The following is a 22,669-nucleotide window of genomic DNA, read 5'->3' as shown; positions in this document are numbered from 1 at the left end:
CTTGCTTTTGTGCTGTGGCAGCTACGGGAAGCTGGTGCAGACAGTCCCAACGCAAAGCAGAATAAGTTTTAAATGAATCGTACACACAGACCGCGTGCCCAGTTTTAAGACGAAAAAGATATAGTATTAAAAATTTGAGTTTCATTTCTTGCTTTCCCACTTCCCTGTCCCAGCTGACAGTGAAGCAGCTGCTAACATGGTTCCTGTTGAGCTGGGAACCCTCCTCATGCTCTTTTTTGCTCCTCCTATGAACACATCTTAAAAGACATGTATCTGATGATACTTGAAAAAATGTAAACTCCAAGTGCAGTTTTGTTAAGGCTCTTCCAAATGTGTATAAAAGTAAGTTTTTCTTAATCAAACAACAAAAAGTTCTCTACGTCAATAGCCTCTTCATTGCTCTAAAGCAAGATGCTGAAAGATCATAAAGTAGAAGAGAATACAGCAGGCTGACATCTTCTGCAAGCAAACTCCCACTCCACAAGTAAGAATGACCTGTATTATTTGTGAAATAGCATGTCTTTTTAAAACAAACAAAATCACAGACAATTTAAATAAAAATCATGTTTTGTGAAATGTTTCAGCATATCACATGAAAAACAATTTCCACTTTTCACCACCTCTGAAGCACAGGAAAACCTGCTCTATAGCTAATTGTCTGATCTACCTTTTATGTAAGGAATAACATTGTCTATTGAGCATAAAAGTCCCACAATCAAACTTTTAATTCAAAGTGTTATTTAGTTAAGATTAATTAATTGTCCTTTTGGAAGTGTGCAATGGAAAAGACGCAGAAGGCACCCAAGTTCTTCCAATCTGTGAACAAATTCATCCTGATATCTGTAAGAAATTACCTTTGTGTTAATTAGAAAATAACATACTTTTTTGACTAAAATATTTAAGCTAATAAAGCTTCATGGAAGCCTCGAAGAGGGCAGATAAGTCTTCTTCTGTCTGAGGACGTGGTGATAGTTTGGTCACTCTCTCCTGCAAAATTAAAGAAAAAGAGGATTACAGAAGGTTGCAAATAAAATGAATCAAACAGTAGTTAACTACGTAGCTGAACTATGTGACTTTGTACTAATGTCCTTCACAGAAAATAGTAAGGCTTGTAAAGGAATAATCGAGTAATTGAAGTATTAAGTTTGAAGCATCAAGAACTGCACAGTACCTTGGAGCATTTAATAGTTTAAATTGCTTATAATTAAACACACAGAGTGGACAAAAAGGCAGTTCAGCTGCAAAGTCAAGTACTTTATAGATGGGTCTTGTCAATCATAGGTGTCAGTACACTGGCCTGCAGTATTCTGGGAAGACAGTCCATCTTCCAATTGACTTGCCAGCAATGGAACTAGGGGTTTCAAGGTATGAACATTTTGAAAACAAAACATCTTTCTAATGCCCAGGACCTGCAGGGGACGTCCAGAATAAAAACAGTGCCCGTTACATCAGACTCTGGAGATACGGCAGGGGAAGGTAGTGAAACTGCGTAATAAATAGCTTGTCCTTTGGAATCAAAACAGAGGACCACTGGCGCTGGTCTGCAGTCAGACTGTGAGATTCAGCTAATCGTGAGGTGCTTAAGTCCCTCTGGCTGAGGTGAAGCTCAGGTCTGTGCTTCACTGCCCTGCACAGCTACCAAGGCAGGGCTGCATGCAGGGAGGCGGATGTGCTCTTGGGGCTTTTACCACCATAGCCATCCTGACCTCAACATGTACTTGAAGACTAGGAGGAGTTAAGAACACCCACAAGAACAGAGGCTGCGGCTGCTCCGCTTCCCTCGGAACCCATGTGGCTCTCAGCTGTGGAGCAGCTGGATGTGGTCCCAGAGCAAGACAGAGCCCATTGCGCTGTCAAGTTAATATGTGAAACGCTGGCCTAGCACGGAGAGGGAGCCAGCTGGGAGCTGATCCCAGGCCACGACCGTCACGATCAGTGTGAGCTATGAGCAGGCTAAGTGCTTCGTAAGCCCAACTCTACGTATTTGCTGCTGCAGCTGCAAGCATTAAATGACATTTACCTCATCCTTGATCAGCACAGCTCTAGCCAAAGAAAAGGTTAAGATGCTTCTAGGCAGACTGGAAACGAAGCGGAAAATTCAGAGCACTGCAACGAAAGCATGTGCCTTGTGCCTTTATTTTTCCCCAAAAGTCCCAGACTCAATATAACAACTCAATGCTCAAAAACTCAGTATCAGCCTTATATTGGGACTCCTTGGGCCAAATTAGTGCTTTGCGCCTCTGTGCACAGTGTTACTTCTAAAGTCCCACAGGCTGGCGAGAGACACGATCCCCTGGCAGACTGCAGCGTGTCCAAGCTATTCAGGGCCCACCCCAGCAAGCACGAGCTCTTTCGGCTGCAGGCGCCAGCACCCGCTCTGCCCCAAGGCTGCTGCTGCTGGTGCCCACGAGGCAGGAGCTCGGCTCCTCCCGTGCAGCTCCGCGGGCACTGGCAGGGCAGCAACAAGCAGCTCGGGGCTCACCAGGGGTTCGGCCGCATCTCGGCTGCCTTGGGGACAGCAGCAGAGTGAGCAGAGGGGTGAGGGAAGCAGCCCCCGCGCTGCCTCCCGTCCGCTCCTCCTGTCACCCCCAGGCACGACAGGGCCGGGCAGCGCGGGCCCTGGGACAGCAGCCTCTCTGGCAGGCTGCCCACGGTGCTGTGAACTCAACGAGTTTCAAGAGATTCGCTTAGGAAGGAAAATAAAACCCTATTCTAACTCCAAGGAAAAATATTTGTCCCGACAGAGTTCCAGCCTCAAATCCTGGAAATTAGAAGAGATTATTTTTGTTTTCCTGCAGCCCGCATTTCACACTGTGAAATATGTTCTGCAGATTTATTAGTGGTATCAGTCTATGCTGCCAACATGAATGGGTCGGTGCTGTATTCCAAAGAAAACCTATTGCAAAATGAAAAAACTATCAAAGACTGAACTGTATTCAATACCTCTGAGAGTAATGGACCATCAAGAAGCACGTTTTCATTATGTATACTTCATGTACAAAAATAAGGCTTGAAAAAACTGTTGACTCATCTCATTTTACACAGTACAATTAATCACGGATGCACTAAGAGGACAGTAAATGAATTAAAAGTCAATTTGAGCTACGCTAACAAACAAAAAACAGCTACAACATCTTTTAATGAAGAATTAAAAAAATGCTATACAAATCATACCTTTGATGAGATTTTGTGCTTGTAACGATCCTAAAATAATTGCTCTAAAAGAACATACAATCAAGTCTCCAAAGTGCCCTGTAACGACTTACATGCAAAAATTAATTGATGAACTGAATGGACCTTATGTTTCTTTGGTGCTTTGCCACTGACCTATTGTACAGGAATATTAATATTACCTCTGTAAAAGTTGCTCTGAGATTTATGCACAAGAAGAACTAGACATGATAACAGGTATTGTAAAAAAAAAAAAAACTTTCACCTACAAAATTTTATCTGCAGCACTTATTTCCCTTGAAATTGGTGGTAATAAATCCCTAGCAGACAGAACAGTCCATAGCTTATGAATCGAAGCGTCTTTTTACAAGGGAGATATTGGATTTTCCTTTCAACGCGATGTGTTCCTTTTTGCAGTGCCTTTGTGAGTAATGGAACAATAAAGGGTATTACATGTTTAATCTGTATCATCCCAGGGGACTTTATTTCAAATTCTGTTGGGGGTCAATGGAACAAAAAAGCCATCTGGAAAGAAAAGTGCAACTTTTCAATGAGGAGAAGTCTAATGCAAAATGAGCTTGATCATTCTTACCAGCTTGCATTCAGTATTAAGGTTTAATCCATCCTGAATGTGTAAGTAAGAGAGGCAGTAAAGATAACCGTTTTCTTCTACCAAATTCAAAGTTATATGAAAAACATCATCTTTTCAAAAATTTAAAGTTGTAAAGAATTTAACTCGCCATTCTTTCTGAATCCATGTGAAAAGCAGGCTGCAGCATGCACTCCATTTCACTGAAAGGAAAACCTGAACTGTGCAAAGGGAAAAGCTGCCTAGCCATCATTTTCTCCATTTGCATTGTTTTCATGTAGGGCTAGAAATCACATTTGCTTGAAAAGAAACACTCTTGTTTATTAAAAATCTGTCCTTTTTGAAAAGGGAAGCGGCTTCACGTTGTCTTACCTGAGGCAGAGTGCCTTTGACTAACGCAGGGATGTCTGCTTTGGAGTAACCAACTGCAGCTAAGCCATCATCAACATCCAGATCAAACAGGAATTTCCGGAGCGTGTCTGCCAAAATCAACCCTGCATCTTTGATTCTGGCAGTGCGGATGTCAGCTCCTAAAATAAGACATAATGCCTTGACTGTAGGGCGGAGGCAGGGGAGGAAGCCTGCTCTGGACTTAATTTAATCATAATATCAGCTGAATACATATCCATACATAACAGTTACCACTCTAAAAGCAACGAGGATTAAAAAGAGGCATCAGTCTTCATTTTACAGTCGGAATAATCTGTAAAAGGTGGAATAGGACAAGGTCAGGAAAGGCAAGTAGCTGCTGCCAGAAGAACAAACTGCCATGTGAAGTTAACTTCTTCCCTCTGTGCTTACATGGAGAAGAAACACTTTCCAGTCTGACTAACTGCTGAGAGGAAAGGAGCTGGCGTGTGAACGTCAGCAGCGTTTATTTTTCTGGACAGAGTGCCAGATGCAAGCTTGTTTTTATGCCTTGACTTTGCTGACATCTAGAGGACATGAAAACCAGCGATTGGACAATTTTCTGTTTTTGTTTCTCTGTCCTCTGTTCAGAGGACAAGAGGATGTAGGCCAAGGGAAAAAAAAAGGTAGCAGGGCAGTGTTAGAGATGGTAAGTAAATCTTGAAATTAATGCTGGTGTAGGATAATACAGGACTGAAGAGGAAGAACAGATATCTTGAAAACATCTACCAAACAGTAACTAAAGCAAGCAATATATAATGAAAGTTTAGCAATGTTTCTCACAGAATAGCTTGCTCCTCTTTTTAAAAGAACTTAATTAAAAAAAATACAGAAATAGAAGACATAACTTGCTCTGTACTGTTTCTTTCCAAAGCAGGCTGAGCCAAATTTGTTCTCTGCATAACGTCAGTGATGTTACCCCGGAACAATGCCGGGTGCAAATGCCATTCTGAGAGATGACTAAGAGCACAACCCAGCTACAGGAGAAGTATTTCCTGTGATCCTCAGGCCAGAAGTTTGGGTAGTAAGAGTGGCAATTCTCTGTGGCAGAGAGTCTGGGAAAAAATGATAAATCACTTAGTAAAGAGTCCAGTATGAAATCTCATGCTATTGGGATTATGCCATGCCGTCTAAATTTATCCCAAGTTTTGCTGTGAAGTACTTGGAATATGAAGGCACCCAGTAACTTCAGGCAGTAAAGGAAAAAGGGAAAGGGAGGTGGGGAAGAAGGATAGTGAAGTCGAAGGGCAGACCTGAAACACTGCTCCAGCTGTAGAACTTTGCTTTTTGCTCAGCCTAAAGACTACACTGATCTTTGACAGCACTTCTAAAATGTCTGGTGACACACAGAGACCTTTTTCAACTGTTTAAGAATCCACCAAGGGAGATACTAAGTTTGTTCTAGCTGTACTTAAATTCACAGCCGTACATACACACAACAGAGCTGTTTATTCATCTGCTCCATGTCAGAAAATACCTTCCTAGTCATGGCATTTGGCAGCATGACAGACTTGAACCAGCTGCTGTAGTCAGCTGGACTCTGCACTGAAATCAAAAGTAAACCCCTCAGGTGGGAGCTAACAAATTCGTTTCCACATGACATGTTTTCAGCTGAATCCTTTTATAGCAAGAAAGACAGTAACAGAAATGAAATTTCTATTGAGTAAATTAAATGAAGCTGTCAGAGAATTTCCTCACAGCAGTTCATACAGTAAAACCTGGACGAACTGCTGTTTAAATACTTTAAATTAAGGAGCTAGAGTTCAAATTCTCCAGATATGCTCTGCTGGCCAGTTATCCAGCATTTTTTAGTCCACTTTATTTGAATTGAATTTGAAATTTCTGAACACAGAATTTTCCTAGCTTAGTATATGATTCCATCTAGGTTTGTGGTCTGTCTTTGACCATATGCAGAACTGCATACTTTGGAAGAAAACTGATCAAATTTCATAACCAATAATTACAATATAATCTAAATTTTCCTGAAATATATATATATTTTTCTGGTGACACCATTTTAAATCACCTTTACTATGACAGTGGTACTTTCATTGCCCATTCAGAATTCCACTCTTGAAACCTGTGTCAGTCCACACCCTCCCTCAACACGGGTGATTAAAATCCCAACATCTCCAAGCAATCTTAGGCCTGCAGCAGAAAGGCAGGGAGCCACGGGGACTATGTGCCTCAGGAAAAGAGCAGGATCAATCTAGAACATTACTGTGTCCAAATTCTCTGCAACTGCAAGGAGATCGTTAGGCAAAGTGCTTCATTTTAGCTAACAGACACACACCCTTTTAAGTGTTCTATAGTATCTGCTCTAAAGTCAGTTCTATCCATAAAGCACCAAGAGAGATGTCAATCACAGCTATTCTCTCCTAATTCATAAGATAGCTTCACAATACAGTTAATTCCAACTTGAAAGTTTGCTAGTTAAGCAGCAGATTTCTCAAGCTCACATCTTTAAGCACATGTCATCACGGAGCATCACAAGATAGCATTAGATATCACACCTCCATTTGCACTCTGTGTATGTAGCTTAATCAGACTCCAGAACCAGTATGTGTTTTTAAAATTAAAACCCCTGCAGAAATGATTACAACTGTTGGCACACATTCCTTTTCTCCCCAGAGGACAATTTGGGAAGACCTCAATTTCCCTTACGAAGTCGTGGCAACAGAGATTCCTACCTAGTATCTCTGCAGCTTCCAAGTGTCGCTCAGGATTGATCTGTGCTGTGAAAGCAAACACTGCTGGGGACGTCAGCACCACAGAGAGGCCATGTGGCTGGGGAAGAGAAAAGCACCAACACACATCAGCAGGACAGCTACTTGCCACCTAACCAATGTGCTTTCATGCTTATTCATGTGACATAATGGAGAACTGAAGTGTATGGTATGAAAACAAAGATAAACCATGTTTTACCACTAAAGAGTGATCCACATTATAATCCTTTGCTTTATAAGTTTTCACCAAACCAGAAATAGGGTAAGACATTCCATGGCTGGAACAGAGAGGAGAGAGAAAGTGGTTAGGGCGAATCTGCATCTGATCACAAGACTTGTGCTCAAGCCCTGGTGCTGCCAGTCTTCTGTGTGCACCTCTCTCATGCACAGATACTCAAATGAACTTAGAATGGTACAGATATGGTATGGATATCCCTCACTTTCCGCACCTCAGGACCTACCTGTAGAAACAGCAAAAACAAGCACCTCCTTGCTTTGCAAGGGTGAAGTTATCCTAGTCCAAAAAGGCTGTGAAAGATGCTCAGATACTGCAGTGATGTGGATAGGCCATGAGAGGCACCAGCTGCATCCCTGCCTGATCCCACCGAGTGAAATAAACAGCAGTCTGGGAGTGTAATTAGAGTGGATTTGCTCAAGGAAAAGGAACCCCTCTGAAGAGATTTACTGCCAATAACTTTTCACATAATTCAGGCTTATGCGATTTTCACACACACAAAACTCAACTTCCTTAAAATACTATTACAGCTTGTTTTAGGTTGTTACATGTCTACCCTACAGACAAACACCGTCAATTACTTCAGTTCAGGAAGGGCACAAGAGTCGCTCTGAGCGGTGTGACTGCAGAACAGCTAACAGGATGCAACATTTCTACAGCCGACGATTTTTTTCCTATTTTTTTTCCTTTTTACAATTAAGGAAGGTAAAGTGGGCCTTTTTTTTTTTTTTTTTTTAAAGGATTGGTTTTGAGTCATGGCAAGCCAGGATGTAGCATCCTCATGCTGGAAATTATCCTAGCATAAGGCTTCTGTGATAATGTGCATTACGAGCCAGGCTACGATGTCACACGTTCAGGGAAACAAGCTCCAGGGGGAAGGTGACGAGGAAAGGGGTTAAGGATTTTCTGTACTCACCAGAGATGAACACCAGCATTGCCAAAGCCAATACCAGCAAAAGCACTTGCTAGGTGCATGTTAGCTCTTGCCTCACGGTCCTCAGGGTTTCTGATGGCTCTGTGCACCAAGGAGACAATGCTACTGGTTAACTCACACATGGACTGGCAGCTCAGGATGGGGAGAAAGGGCTTGTTTATGGACAGATATAGGAAAATCTTCAGAGTAAGTTGAGAAAAAAAATGCTGGCAATAAGCATTAATAGATGTTCATACAATATATGAAATACGCCTATAGGCTAAAACTTTATTGGTAAGGATCAAGTCTAGTTCCCAACTAAGTCAAAACTAATCTAAATGTAAGGCTTCTGGGTTATGAACTCATTTTCAATAAGCATGTAATTTTAGCATGTAATTTTACATATTCACAAGTGAATATGGTCATCTTTTTGATGGACTTATCTACAATTTACGTATCTTCATTTACACTGGAAGTAAGGGAAGTGACACCAGCAGCATTTAGCTCAGTTTATCACATATTTCCTTTTACCATTATAGAAAGAGGATTTTTGGAAGGTGTAAGAGTACTGCCCCCATATTAACTGAGCAACTCAAAATGCTTTAACTGAGGGCTTGTGAAATAGATCCTCAGCGGCATTAAAAAGCTGCCTCGGCAACACTGTAAACTAAGACTACTTCCAATTTTATTTGAAATATTTTTTGGCTTTATTCAAGAGAAATCTGAGGTAGGAAATGAAGTTCTAATACAATAACTTGCTTTTCTACAGTCTACATTTCAAGTTCTAAGCATTTCTCTCTGAGCGCTGAAGACTGACCATCCTGAGAGGAGGAATGGCTGCTAGACACGTTACCTTTTCAAATATTTAGCTACGATGCGCAGAGCATGGAGAGCCCAGACGTCACTGATGGGGTTGCTGCCTTGGTAGGCTGGTCGGTTGATTGGATTTGAAGGGCAGGGGCTGCGCATCTTGTAAGGCAGAGCAGTGTATGACTCCAGAGCATGACTAAAAGAAAGATTAAAAATGAATGAAGTGGAAGAATGCCACTTTACTGCCCTGCTGTGCTTTGAATCCATGTTCCTCTTACTTACTTTTGATGCTAAAATTAGAAACGTAATTCCATAGAGACCTGGGAGAAAGCTGGATGGACACCTGCAGGATGCCTAGCTCTCCAACAAACCCACAGCCCAAACAGGGTCACAATCCTTCCTCTCAGGCCACTCCCCAAGTTTGATGGAGAAACTGGCATCTTGGTTTGTAATACTCTTCACTCCAGAGTGCTGTCAGTCTGCAGTGGGTGCTTTTCCTGTCTGTAGGATGGAAACCTCAAAAGGCTCTAGCAGTATAAGCACAGTAAGCCACTTTTCTTTCAAAGGTATTGACCCCTAAAAATCTGCTGTGTGATACTTAAGCTAAGTGAAATTTAAAGTGCCACGTGCTTATAACTCTGGCTACCATGTGCAAAAGTGCACACTATTCGTAAGTGCAAAAGTACAGACAAGGCATTTGAATTTAGAGACAAATGCTAAATTCCACCACAGGATTGGAGTCTGGGATAGTTCACTAAGCTTGAGACATCACAACTTTCATTGCTTGTATCTTACTTTAATACTTACTTTAATACATACAACATACAAAAGCAAAGCGAGCTCTGACCCTGAGAATAGAAACTTCCATGCATTTTGTGCAGTTAAAATGTGAAGTTTAAAGCAGAAGAAAATTTTATGACAAGTGAAAATCATATAATGAGAGAGGTTCTGGAAGTTCTTGAAATTGGGCTAAAACTTGCCAGTTCCACCACAAAGTTTTGTTGACACATCATTGCTTTTACTAGAAAATCCTTTATTCCCCGCTCTGTCACACGTGCTAAATGTTGCCACAGTTTAGTCATTAATCCCCTACCTGATTGCCGAAGAACTGACAACTAGACTCTCTTCCCCAACACCCAAAACTCTAGAAGCAAATGGTTTGTCCTGTGCACTGCACAAACATGGAAATCTCTGAATGATTTGCTTTGAAGGGGGGGTACACTACCTTTTGTAGGTAGTATAATTAAGAGGAAGGTATAACTGAGATCATCTTAAAAAGAACAGCGAGAGAGAAGAAAGGTGATTTTTCTACAATCATTGCAGCAAAAACATAAAACTGTAGTGAAGCCAAATGGCAGCCTACACCGCACACTCACCAAAGCACATCAAAGCCAGTGTTGGCCACTACTCGCTCTGGCATGGACAAGGTGTGTAAAGGATCAATGATGCCCAGTGTGGGCTTGATGGCTCTTGAAGCGATGCCTGCAACGTGCAAGTGAGGCAAACAAGTTACGGAAGAGTTACATTAAATGGGACAAAAAAGCATAACTCTCAATATGGAAAAATAATGAATGGAAATGATTTGAAACTATGAAGATAAAAGCAGTGGAAAGGAAGAGAAGGAGGTGTAAGAAATATCTCAGTGTCTAGGTCTAAGTGTCTTTCTCTCCAAGTCTCATGGTAAGGGAGTGGAGTGATTTGGCACTGCTGCCTGGAGGGAATCATACCAGGCAATGTCTCTGCGTTTGTAATCCTCCCTGAACGGACCGTACTTCCAAAACTGCAGTGCTAAGTGACATCTTCAACATCATTCTTTAATTTACATCTCCTGGGAACAGTCATAAAGATGTGATTGTTTCCAGAACTGATTGCTATTGGTAATTGCACCCGCAATAACTGTACCTTCCTGTTGCAGTTAAGGGGCATAGGAACAGCTTTGAGAGAGAGACTGATACAGCTGAGAGAGGAGAGGGAGAAAATGACTAACTAACTATATACAGAGTGGAAAACTCTAAGACACCGTCAGAAGTCCTTGGTAAACCCATTTGTCCCAAATTTTGTAGACTGCTTGGCACATAAAACCCACACAACATTAAGAAGTGAAACCTCAAAATAGCTATGAAGCTTAAGATGACATTTTAGGCTTAATCCTTATTTTCCAGGGATGGAAAGGTCAAAGGAAGACAGTGTCCCTCACTTGCCCAGAATCTCAGGCCTGAGGTTTCAAAAGTCAGGAAAGGGAACATTTGGTTGCAATTATACAACAAAGAAACATAAGTCTTAAAAACATAAAGGAAAATATAGAGGAAATAAGGAACAGTTGGTTGACCCTGAAAGAAAGTAGAAATTTCCTTTCCAATTAACATTTTCTGCCATTTAAAGACTTGAAAGATTTCAGTTTCCTGTTTTTCCTTCAAACTATAATACACTGTATTATACAAGTATTTCATCATGTTAATATGCTTTAAATTTAACTCAAAGAAGAAGCCTTTAAAAGTTCTTCAAATTTGTCAGTGGTAGCTGAATTGAATGAAATGACACCTGCAATGGGATGTGGTATCCCTTTCTCGCAAGGCAGGGAAATAGTGAAGACATTGGAAAATGTTGTCTTAAATAGCAGGCAAAAATCTCACCAGTTTTCACTTTTAGTTCTTTGAAGTCAAAAATGGCAACACCGGTAGTTTCACTTCCAGTTCCAGCTGTTGTAGGAACTTAAAAAGAAGAGTGGAGATGATAAGAAATAATAAGCAATACATAATTGCAATACACATAATATGCAATAATAATGCATAACAATAAATAAATAAAATTACAATAACAAGGCAATCAAAGAAAAAGGATCTAGGAAATCTCCAAGGTATCCTTGAAGCCAATTACTAGATCTAATTACTAGATCTGAAGCCAAAAGGTCAAAGCAAAGCTGCCAGCATTAATCTCTTTTCCCAGTAGAAGAAGTCAAGCTCAGTTAAACTGCTGACAAATTGGTGATCTTCCTTCCATTGAAATTGTTGCTGAATACAATTGGAGAAAAAATAAGCTCAAAGGAAGGTGAAAAGGTCATGGCAAACTGATCTCAGCAGAACTATCACCTCCAGGAAGCGTGGAAGGACTCCCTTTCTCCTAGCCACCCCCTTACCTGCAATGAGTGGCTTAAGGGGCACTGTGACAGGCTGCCCTTTCCCGATAGGAGCGTTGACGAAGTCCAAGAAGTCGGACGTGGGGCTGGACGCGTAGAGGTTGGCAGCTTTGCACGTGTCCATTACGGACCCACCTCCCACGGCAACGTAGGCGTCAAACTCTCCCTTTTTAGCAAATGCAATGGCATCCAGGAAACTTGGAAATCAAGAGAGGGTTTCCAGTCCATCAGGAGACGTCATGGGGAAAAAATAAAAGTATAAACATTAAGACCAGTGTATTGATGACAAATGCAGGAGTGTTCAAGATGCTACAAGAGCCTTGGCACTACTTGGAGAAAGGGAGTCAGAGGTACCTGTGGTCTGTTGGCTCCACCCGGACGTTGTCATACATCTCAAAGTTTATCCCATGTTTTGCCAAGGAGTTCAATACTGCTTTTACTGGTGGAAGTTGGGAAAGGTTTCGGTCTGTCATCAGGCAAACTCTTCTAGCACCAAGATTCTGCAGGTCCTGTAACAGCAATGAAATTAAAAAACAGGCCACTGGTATAAAATTATAATAGACTATTTAAATATTAATACAATTCAATTGAATATTTTGATTAAAATACTAAAAATATTTGGTTAGTGTAAGATTTTTGAAACAGCATAAGTTAAAAGAGTTCCCATAGATACCGGACACAGAAAACAGCATAATTTATAGAGTTGTCAAATGTTTATAGTTGAAGTCATATGCATATACTAGAAGAAAGCTAACAACATGGATGTCCAGCAAGTAAAGTGGAACCATTGAACACCACATTAAAAGGAAAAATTTATTTTCAAAAGATTCTTTTTCCAAAATTTCCCTAATATAAAAAGACAAATAATACTTTCATCTTAACCTTTGCCAAATTAATTTTCACAATTAATAGTTCAACAAAACATGTAACTCTGAATGATCCTGTCATGTAAAGATAGAAGTTCTGCCCGACCAACTTTTCTTTGATTGTCTGATAATTTTGCTCTACAAATTTCTGATAAAAGGAGAGCTGTTAATGCCATAAATACCAAATAGAGAGAATTAAAAAAAAATAAAGGGTCCATAATAAAGATGAGTTAGAACAATGCTCCTCAGGTGAATCATCCCACACTGCTCAAGGAAGCACAAACAAAAATTCTGCAATTTAATCACGCAAGCCCCAAGCTCAGCTCGTACCCGTCTAGTTTAATGGCAAGGTTCTGATTCACTTCAATGAGTGCTGGAAGAGATGAAAGTGATTTTGAGGAAATTCTGGTGAGTCACCAAAGCTCACAGCTTTTTGAATTAAAAAAAAAAAAGTCAGAGAAAAATATTCCTGAATAATACTGGCAAATCACCAAAGATTTAATTCTCCATTAAGCTGCATTTCATGTAGTTACTTACACTTCAGCAATATTGATGTAGAATGCTACTACTCTTACAGTATTTTCCAAACTTTTTACACAAGTATATATGACAACAAATAACAGAAATCAGCAGATTCAGACACACAATATAAATGCCAGCTGTCCTTTACAAGGGACAGATTTCCACTGGTGGAGCTCACCATGCCGATTTCTTTAGTAACTCCTTCTCCATATCGGATGTTTGAAATGGCCATCTACAAAATAAAGAATATATTTTTCTGCAAAAATGGAGAAATGGTGTCATTTCCTAAGTATCCAAGATGAAATACTATGTGGAATAAATATTTATTAATGGAAATACTTCTTAAATGTCATATTTGGAAGCACATATACTGCTACATATCTACCTCAAATGCATAGTCTGTATTTCCCAGGGTAGCTTGTTCAGGAACTGGAAAGGAAATTAATAAGGTTAGAGAAGAAAAAGTAGTTTAAATTGGTACTAATACTAAAGTTAAGTGATTCCTATGCTTTTAAAACCAGCAACACATTTGCCCAGTCTGTCTTGGCTTGTCTGGATGACGTTTATCAAGTTTGTCCCTTGTTATTTGTTAGTTCAAATGATCTAAATACTTAGCTTGTTTAATATAATTCAGTAAAAGAAAGTTTTTTTTTCTCCATTCTACAAGAATTCATTCTCTACTATGTAAGCTGAATAAGCTACCAGGATGTCTGAATGATAATTTGTTCACAGTTTGGAAAGATCAGAGCAATACATTAGAAATGTATATGTATATATAATTGTATAAATAGTATAGCACATTTACAGGATTCTAGATTTAGAGGTATTACAAATGAGCTACATGATATCCTTCAGAACAATCTCCACGTAAGTTTATGAGACATATGGACACCTGTAAAGAAAATGTCTTTTGTGCATGTGAGAATAATTCAGAGGGATAGTTACACTTATTTTATGCTGATCTAGCACTGAACTTGCAGGCAGAACAGACTTACTTGCTTGAAAATTAGGAAATTGAATGCAATGTTAATAACAAGCAGAACTTTGAATACAAATTGGTGTCATTATCAACTTCATTTAGCGGAAGAGAGAAAATATTTATAAGGGTAGTGTTGGGACAGCTCTGTCTTTTGTTTGCCATCTCATTCTTGCATGAAGTTCCACAAAGCTCTGCACTTTTGCATATCGTCATTTCTCTGCAAAGTGAAACAAACTGCATCAACCGAAGCAGCCTGTTCTTCTCCAAGAAAAGCTCAGAGGAGGCATTCTGCTCGTCCTGCTGAAGTCATGCCTTCTGTCTGCTATATTAATTAAAAAAAAAAAAAAGGGATTTGGGTTCAGACCCCAAGAGGGAAGCCAGGATAATGAGCCTGCAGACCCTCTGGGGTGCACTGAAGCACTGACCCACAACAGTAGCAGAGAGATGTATTAAAATCCTTTATGTGCCTTCTATTCAAGCGCAGGCCAGCTGCTATGAGCTCTTTCAGTGCCATCTCTTGCCAGGCTGTACATGTTTGACCTCTCCTGGAGCCCGATTCTGCTGTACACTCAGTCGTTAATTTGACAGGCTAAGAACATGTCGAAGCCATTTACCCTCTTGCTCTCTGATGGCAGAGTGAGTGCCCTGCTGCTTTATTCTTGGGCAAACTTTCAAGAAGAATTTTTCTGAATTCTAAAACTGCGTTATTTCCTCGAATGCTGCCACATGACGCAACGATCAACTTCCTGCTAGGGCCCTGCTAAGCCAGTTGCTACTTTTGAGAGACCCATGGAACCACTATTATCTTCCTATATACATTGCGTGCTCAATTTCTGCTCTAGGGGATCCTGAACACAGATTTCCCTTTACAAAGGGCTTAGCTTGTTGTCAAGCAGAGACATGGAAGAACCAGATTCTGTTTTCACTTCTACTGTTGTCTTGCTGTTCTGGGCATAATAAATACTTGAATATATATTAGCTTTTCCATATGCTAAGTAGTGATCATCATTCTTTAAAAACCTCTCAAAAAATGTCTTCAGTGAAGCATATGAAACCAAGCCACCCAGAATCACTTCTTACTGAAAATCTGTATTAAGAAATTAAGTATTAAGAAATGAAATATATAAGATGTACTAAAAGATTAAGAACATCTGAAGAGTAACTTAGCGCAAGAGGAGCTATTCCCATAGAGTCCCCCTATAACCCAGGGCGCAGTGTGGTCATTGGGTGCAAACCTTCTGCTCCTGCTCCAGGATGCAGCCACACACCTCTGACTGACTGCGTAAAAGCCTGCAGAGATTACACTGCTCAAGCTGAAGTAAGCCCTTGTGGATACCTGCTCTTTACTGGTGCCACTTTCCGTGTCTTTCCTAATGTACGAGATGCACATTTTTCCCCTCAGGAGCACATGGATGGTAACATCAGCAGTAATCGGCTCATCAGACTTCTGGCTAAGTTGCCTTCACAGTAGCGAAGGCTGGAAGGAGAGGTGAATTAGGTGCAACTTACATGAAAATGTGGAATCTCTCCCTATTATTATTGCATAGACGGAATTTATCAGACTACTTACCCTATTCTTTAATGTTTTGTTCTTCTCCCTTTTATGTGCCCCCTCTACCTAGGCTATAAACCTGTGTACGAGGTTGTGGTCTTATACAGGATTATTTCAGAGACACAAATTAAATCTTACCTTGGGAGTAAGTGTGACTGTGGCTTGGGCACCGACATCTAATTAAAAGAAAACCAAAAATCACGGGGTTAAAGCAAACTCGCAAAAACGAACAAACGAAAGAATATGAGAAATTCATCTCTGTAAAAGAAAGTCTCCTCCTTCGTGTGCTCATTTACCGCCTTTTACTTTAGAAGTTTTGACAACGGCGACTGCCACCTAGTGTCCAACGCCCATAAGCTCCTTGCGCTGGATTTATGCTGAGGGCCTGCTTTGGGGAGCAGCTCCGCAAGCCCGAACACCCACCCCCGCTGGGGGCCACACACACGAGCACGGGATACACATCCCACCGCCCGAGCGGGTGCCCGGGAGAGTGCGAAAGGGTTGCGGGAAGGCAGATGGGACGTGAGGGGCCCACGGTGCCGCTGGCCCCGCAGCACCTTAATGGCCTTCGGCGACGCCGCTGCGTCTCCTGCAGCGCAGGCAACAGTGCGCAGCAGCAGGGCACGCGGATGGCCAGAGAGGCTTGTGATGGAGTGGGAAAGTTACAGATCCACCGTCGGGAAAAGAGATGGGATAGTAACAGCAATAGGAATGTATCGCAGTTATTAACGTGAGATAGGGCCGGGCAGGCCTGCGAGGGAGGCTGTGCCCAGGGCCCGGCGCGGGGAAGGCCACCCGGCGCGGCGCGCAGGGATCAGTGCGGCCCCTTGCCGAGCAGGGCGACCGCACGGGCAGCCGGGCCCGCGCGCGGCCCCGCTCCCGCCCCCAGCTCCCCACGCCGGGCCGTCCCCGCGGGCCCTCCGTGACTCACGCGTGGCGCTGCAGCCGCCGCAGCAGCCGCGCGGCCCGCTCGCGCCCCGCCGCCATCGCCAGCGCCCGCAGCGCCGCCGGGGGCTGCCGGGAACGGGGCGCCCTCCGCGCCGGCCCTCCCGCCGCGACGCGACGCGGGGCAGCTCGGAGGAGGAACCGCCGCCGCAGCGCGGGTCGCCGGCCCGCAGCGAGGGCACGGCAGCCAAAAGCTGCTCCTGAGTGGGGCCGACTGGGGCTCCCGAAATGAGAACTCGGCCTGTGAAATCCAACCGACACCGCTCGGAGAGGAGCAACGCTGGACCGGGTGCACTGTAAAATCGCGTGGAACACCCCGGGCAAGCCAGAGAGTCCGTGAAAACTATCTGCTTAGCTGCCTAGCACCTCCTTCTGTGCCCCAATCCCAAGCACAGCTCGGCTCCCAGTGCTGACGAGGTGAACTGGATGATTATGAACAATCTAAAAAGCTTCACCTCTTCAGGTTTTGAGGTCTGAAATTACTTAAGAATTTCAGAAACCAGGAGTACCTGTGAAGGTTATATCTGTCCCTACCAATTGTATAATCACTCCTGAAAATCCACAAACTGACAGCATTTCTGCAGACAAGTTCTTAGCTTTGGGAAGGTCACCAGTAAAATCTGGGTCAGCAGTATGAGATGCTTCTCTGTAAAAAAATAAGCAGTGTTTCCTAGTTGAGCAGGTAACAAGACATGTCCTCTGGAAACATCAGGAAAACTGGAGGTCTGGAAACTTTTTCAGAACAACTTACTTTCACATTTCCAAGCACATTTGCTTGCCTCTGCTGCCTTGGTGCTTTCAGGATCACGTCCACATGGACATTGCTGCCAGTGGCCAGAGAGAAGTAGCCAACAGTGGTAGAAACTACTCAACACAGAGGCAAGAAAGATTTAGAAGACTAAGAGCACATACTTTAAGTAAAGGTGATAGAAATTTAGCATTATCCTCAATCTGCTAATGCCACTCAGATTCCTTCAGCACAAACCTGCTCACTCCTGACCCAGGCCAGTTGTCCACAGATGGAGCTTCAGCTTTTTGACTGCATTCAAGCTGCCATTGGCACCTGCTTTTACAAGGAGATAAAATATGAATTGCTTTAGAAGTATTTGCCTCTTCCAGGAACACATTTGTAACAGTGCTATGCTACTATTACCAGTTACAAGTTTACTCAAAGATTGAGAACTCGTTTTACCATCTTCACAGTGGGAACTGACTTCAGAGCAGGAGGCTGCCCTCCTCCTCATTGTAAGTCACATAGTAGGACACAAACTTCATTTCCAGGGTACAGGAAACACTGCAATTTCAAAACAGTTATAGAAAAAGCATTGGATTCTATCCTGCTTTCCAATACTTTGGTAAAGAAAAAACACTATTTTTATAAAAATGATTTACTACCAGCAGGGAGTACAGATAAAATTTGGAAAGTTTTTCTTCTATTGCTTGATCTTCTGTTGACTATGAGAATTTGTTGATATTCTGTTGAATATGAATATTCTTCCGTGTGAGGAAGAACGTATTTGCTGTGAGGGTGACAGAGCCCTGGAACAGGCTGCCCAGAGAGGCTGTGGAGTCTCCTTCTCTGGAGATCTTCCAAACCCACCTGGATGCCACCCTGTGCCACGTGCTCTGGGTGTCCCTGCTGGAGCAGGGGTGTTGGACTAGATGATCTCCAGAGGTCCCTTCCAACCTCAACCATTTGGGATTCTGTGAATTCAATGGTAGGTCAACAGCTTTCTGTCTTTTTAATGGTAACATAGCTTTATAAAATCTTTGCAATCTTTCAGGCTCTGCAATAAATCTTCCACTAGGAGTTTTTGCACTCCTCCTCTCGCCAGCAAGCCCAAACGCCACTGAAATAAGCAGCAGGAGGTGACCTGCAGCACAGGAGCTCCACAGCTGGGGCAGCCCAGAGCACAAGGCAGTGGCCTCATTTTTTAATGGTGTTTGCCTTGGATGGCACCAGCACTTAAAATGTGAGTTACCACCCCTGCATTGAGGCTCACACCACAATCTTAGGTGAGAATGAAGCAACCTGACTGCACAGGGGCTGAGGCCTGTCTCAAAATGCTGCAAACACGGGCAGCTGTGGAGCTATGTGGCTGCCCCCAGGAAAGCCCCTGGCCTAGGGGAGCAGGGGAACCTGACTCTCACAACACACCAGCAATTCTCCTTAGCAGAGGCAAGGCACACTGCCCTCCCCGACTGCCATCGAAGAACCAGATGCAGGAGATTTTATAAAAAAACAGAGCGCATTTATTGACAAACAGGCGCCAGGCGTGGGGCAGGAGGCTGGCACTGTCAGTCCTTTGCCACCCCTAAACTGGCGATGCAGGTCCCGAGCCGAGTCCGGCCCCGCAGGGCTTGCAGCTGCTCTGTCCCACCGTGTGCCGGGGTGCCTCACGCCTTCCTCCTCTTGCCACCGCCACCAAGGGCAGGCCGCTGCTGCTGCCGCTTGCCGCCGCCGCTCTTGCCACCACCGCTCTTCTTGCCGCTGCCGCCGCTCTTCTTGCCGCCGCCACGGCCAGGCCGCTGCTGCTGCCGGCGGCCGCGCTTCCCGCGCTGCGCTCGCTTCTTGCCCTTGGCGGCCGCCTCAGCGTCCTCCTCGCGGAGCTGCTTGTTGACGGCGCGCGTGATGTCCAGGGCTGGCTTCTTGCTGCTCATGCCGCGCAGCATCTCCAGCTGCTGGCTCCGCTCGGCCGCCAGGTCCCCCAGCAGCGGCGCGAAGCGGCGCTTGCGGCCGCCCCCGCGCGCTGGCGGCTCCGCGGGCTCCTTGGGCAGGCGCGGCTGGAAGCGGCCGAGCGAGGCGGTGGCCACGCGGGCGACGCGCGCGACGTGGCCCAGCTCGGCGCGGCTCTGGTGGCCCGTGGGGTGCAGCGGGGCGGCCGCGCGCGCGGCCCGTGCCAGGTTGCGCAGCCGGTTGAGCTCGTTGCGCGCCACGCGCTCGCGCTTCTCCCGCCGCCCCCGCGCCAGCGCGTCCTCGTTCGGGTCGGCGCCCGCCGGCACCTCGGCCAGCCAGGCGCGGGCCGGGTCGCCGCCGGCGCGGCGGTAGCCCCAGCGGCGCCGCCACTCGCGGGCGGCCTCGTCCCACACGAGCGAGGGCCGCTTGCGGCGGCGGATGCCCTTGAGACGCGCGAACTGCTCCCAGCGCGTGGGCGCGCGCGGGCGCGGCGGGCGCTTCTCGCGCGGCAGCCGCGTGGCCGGCTCGGGCAGCCGCGCCACGAGCGGCCCCGCCGCGCCGCCCGCGCGCTCCGCGGGCAGCTCCCACAGCTGCGCCACGAGCAGCTGCGCGTTGTCGCGGGCCAGCGCCCGCAGCAGCGCCTCGCGCCGCCCCGCCGCCCCGCGCAGCGCCGGCGGGTTGGGGTCCAGCGCCAGCAGGTTGCCCAGGTCGAAGTCGAGCTCCAGCTCCTTGTGCACGGCCACGCTGCGCTGCTGCTGCTCCGTCTCCCGCGCCGCCGCCGCCGCCAGCACCTCCTCCACGCGCACGGCCGCCATGGCGGCGGCTGCTCTTCTGCGGAAGCGGCCGGCGCGCCGGAAGGCGACGCGGAACTACATCTCCCAGAGGGCACCGCGCCGTACTGCCCCACCCGCCGAGGCGGTGCGGGGGCGCGGCGCACGCTGGGAGCTGTAGTCCGCGCCCTGCTTTGAACTAATGTGCCGCGGCCGCGACCTTCTGTGGCAACGCGGAGCCGGGGCTGGTCCGGCCGCGGCGTCTTGAGCTGATGCCCCCAGACGGGCTCGGGATGGGGTTTTGGCTGCGGCCAGCGAAAGTCGTGGGATTATCCTGCTGGGAGCGATTTGGTGCCTCGTGTTCGGAGTGAGGGAAATGAGTGCCAGGACAACGTCGCAGATGTGTTTTTAGAATGAAAGTAAAATGTCAGGCGTACAAGCTGAAGATACACGCCTGATTCCCCGTTTCTGTGGCCTAGCATAGCACATTTATACTGTATAATTGTAACTGTGATCGTGTGGTGTTTCAACCAGCAGATCTGGGTGTAATTCATGTACCACAGAGCACAGATTCCCTGTGCACTGAAAACCTATGAGGTGCCACGGACAATTTTTCCGTTTACCACCAGATGGCCTTGCCTTGGGTACTGCTTTGCTCACTTTCCCGGGGTCGCTCATACTTCACCTGGAATTACAGATTAAACTAAAGACATTTTTAGGAGATGTACATGCACTATTTATGGCACAAATAGGTTCAGGCATGTATTTATACTATAGTACTGCATAAGCAAGGAGTGCTGTTTCGGCAGTTGTTTCATCTCTTATCTTGATCTAGCGCTTTTGGTTTACATTTGCGCAAAGCCCAACAGTCTTCCAGTAAGTGAATGAGACTGAAGGGACATAATTAATAAAATTGATTACACAAAATTGGCTTGATAGTTTATGATTACTTTGTGTTGGCAGAATAACAGAAGGAATATATACCAGGAACTGGTCTTCATCTTGTGCATGTTAGCGCAAAGCTTCTACGGAAAAAAAAATAAATGAAAAATTAAGATGACTCTCCAAAGATTAAAGGATTAATTCCTGGGTATTTGCTTGGAACTGAATTCCAGCCTTAAGTAATTTAAAAAAAAAAAAAAGTATTTTACAGTAGTTGTCATCCTGATGCAGTAAATAGGACTGATTGCTACTTCCTATCAGTGTCTCTTTGCACTCGTATTTTCTTGATATTGCCTTCCAATTACTGATTGCAAACTCTATACCCATGCTCAGATGGAGTTCAAATCTATTTTCTTAATGACATCCCTCCTTCCCATGGTAATTTTTTTTTTGTTGGAGCCAAAAAATTGATCCTATATGTTTACACTCTAAGTCCTGTAACTGGATGGTAACAATTATAACCAACAGATAGTACTTACACATGCTTTTTTTTTTTTTCTTAATAAAAACAAAAATCACACTTCCAGAAAATTAGGTAGGTCTTTGAAACTTGTCGAAATATATATTACAATGCATTCTTAAAGCTATTAAAAAACTGTATAAAGAAATAATCTAAACTTCTATTTAGAGAAAGATTCTGCAAAAGCTTCTTACATCTTTTCAATGATTCTCACTTCCAGGGAACATGAGTGAAGCCCTGACTTAAATACAGTCTTTGAGAGTTTTGCTGAAGTGCCCAACAGAGTCAGGTTTTACTTATTGCATGAAGAAATCTCATAATCTTCATACAGGTGTTCTCCCTTTCTATAGAAAAAAGAAATATCTGCTCATTTTACTGGCAAAGCCAAACTTTTATTTGGTAAGCACTGAAGAATAGGCAGAGTATAACTGAAGAACAAGCTTCTACTGGGCTTTACATTTCTTCAGCACAATATTGCTTGCTATGGAAATCTGACTACAAAATCATTACTGCTGAGAGGATGTTATTTAGAGAGACATTTTTGAGTTTATGATTTCAGGAAGTGCTTGATAAGGTGGGTTGGGAGAATACTGGAGTGGATTTGTAAACCAAACAGAATTTGTAAATGGAATCATGAATATTTTAGGAAATTAGACGATGGTGAGAAGCGGCTTCTGAGATGGTCGCTTTAATAATACTGGTCACGCTTTGAGCTTATAGCTCTCAGTTTATAGCTGCGAATTACAAGCATGCATACAGCTTCCCTGGAGTGAATAGGCATGTATGAGCACTTTCTTAACAGGTTTTTGCAGCAATTTTAAAGGATGACTTTTTAGAAATGTTTATTCATTTTGGTCATCTTGACTTCTCTTTTCCTGGTTTCAGGATCTCAAATATCACATTTCTCTAAGTGCCTCTAGCTGGATTTTTGAGTGCTCAGCCATAGTCCTTGAAGGCAGTTATCCCTA

General features: G+C 44.3%; 2 protein-coding genes across 2 annotated transcripts; both read right to left on the bottom strand.

Moving 5' to 3' along the window:
* Positions 1–549: 549 nt before the first annotated feature.
* On the bottom strand, positions 550–16,894 carry ADHFE1 (alcohol dehydrogenase iron containing 1). The gene is made up of 14 exons (XM_088540180.1): positions 16,839–16,894; positions 16,046–16,083; positions 13,762–13,805; positions 13,555–13,608; positions 12,343–12,497; positions 11,989–12,185; positions 11,486–11,563; positions 10,229–10,334; positions 8,896–9,048; positions 8,046–8,144; positions 7,094–7,172; positions 6,859–6,955; positions 4,133–4,290; positions 550–987 (listed from the first exon to the last, which is right to left on the bottom strand). Exons 1-14 carry the CDS (start codon positions 16,892–16,894, stop codon positions 904–906), a joined length of 1,398 nt encoding a protein of 465 aa, XP_088396306.1. The 3' UTR covers positions 550–903.
* A 2,352-nt stretch (positions 16,895–19,246) lies between these two features.
* Positions 19,247–20,380, bottom strand: RRS1 (regulator of ribosome synthesis 1). The gene has a single exon (XM_088540107.1). The coding sequence runs from the start codon at positions 20,342–20,344 to the stop codon at positions 19,250–19,252; it is 1,095 nt and encodes a 364-aa protein (XP_088396233.1). The 5' UTR covers positions 20,345–20,380; the 3' UTR covers positions 19,247–19,249.
* Between the last annotated feature and the right edge of the window lie 2,289 nt (positions 20,381–22,669).

The sequence above is a fragment of the Tinamus guttatus genome, unplaced genomic scaffold (genome assembly GCF_059628265.1).
Source record: "Tinamus guttatus ecotype Peru unplaced genomic scaffold, ASM5962826v1 Tinamus_guttatus_pri_ptg000056l, whole genome shotgun sequence".
In the NCBI taxonomy this organism is placed as follows: Eukaryota; Metazoa; Chordata; class Aves; order Tinamiformes; family Tinamidae; genus Tinamus; species Tinamus guttatus.
Note: the sequence above shows the minus strand (reverse complement) of the source record. Positions and strands in the feature narration are given on the sequence as shown.

Bases quoted from the DNA above. Each gene is read 5' to 3' on its own strand.
- ADHFE1 (XM_088540180.1), bottom strand. From the start codon at position 16,894: ATGGCGGCGGGGCGCGAGCGGGCCGCGCGGCTGCTGCGGCGGCTGCAG. The intron at 12,498-13,554 runs GTGAGCTCCACC...TTGCTGTTACAG, and splicing joins TTACTAAAGAAATCGGCATG to GACCTGCAGAATCTTGGTGC. The intron at 4,291-6,858 runs GTAGGAATCTCT...GTCTTATTTTAG, and splicing joins GGAAGCTGCAGAGATACTAG to GAGCTGACATCCGCACTGCC.
- RRS1 (XM_088540107.1), bottom strand. From the start codon at position 20,344: ATGGCGGCCGTGCGCGTGGAGGAGGTGCTGGCGGCGGCGGCGGCGCGG.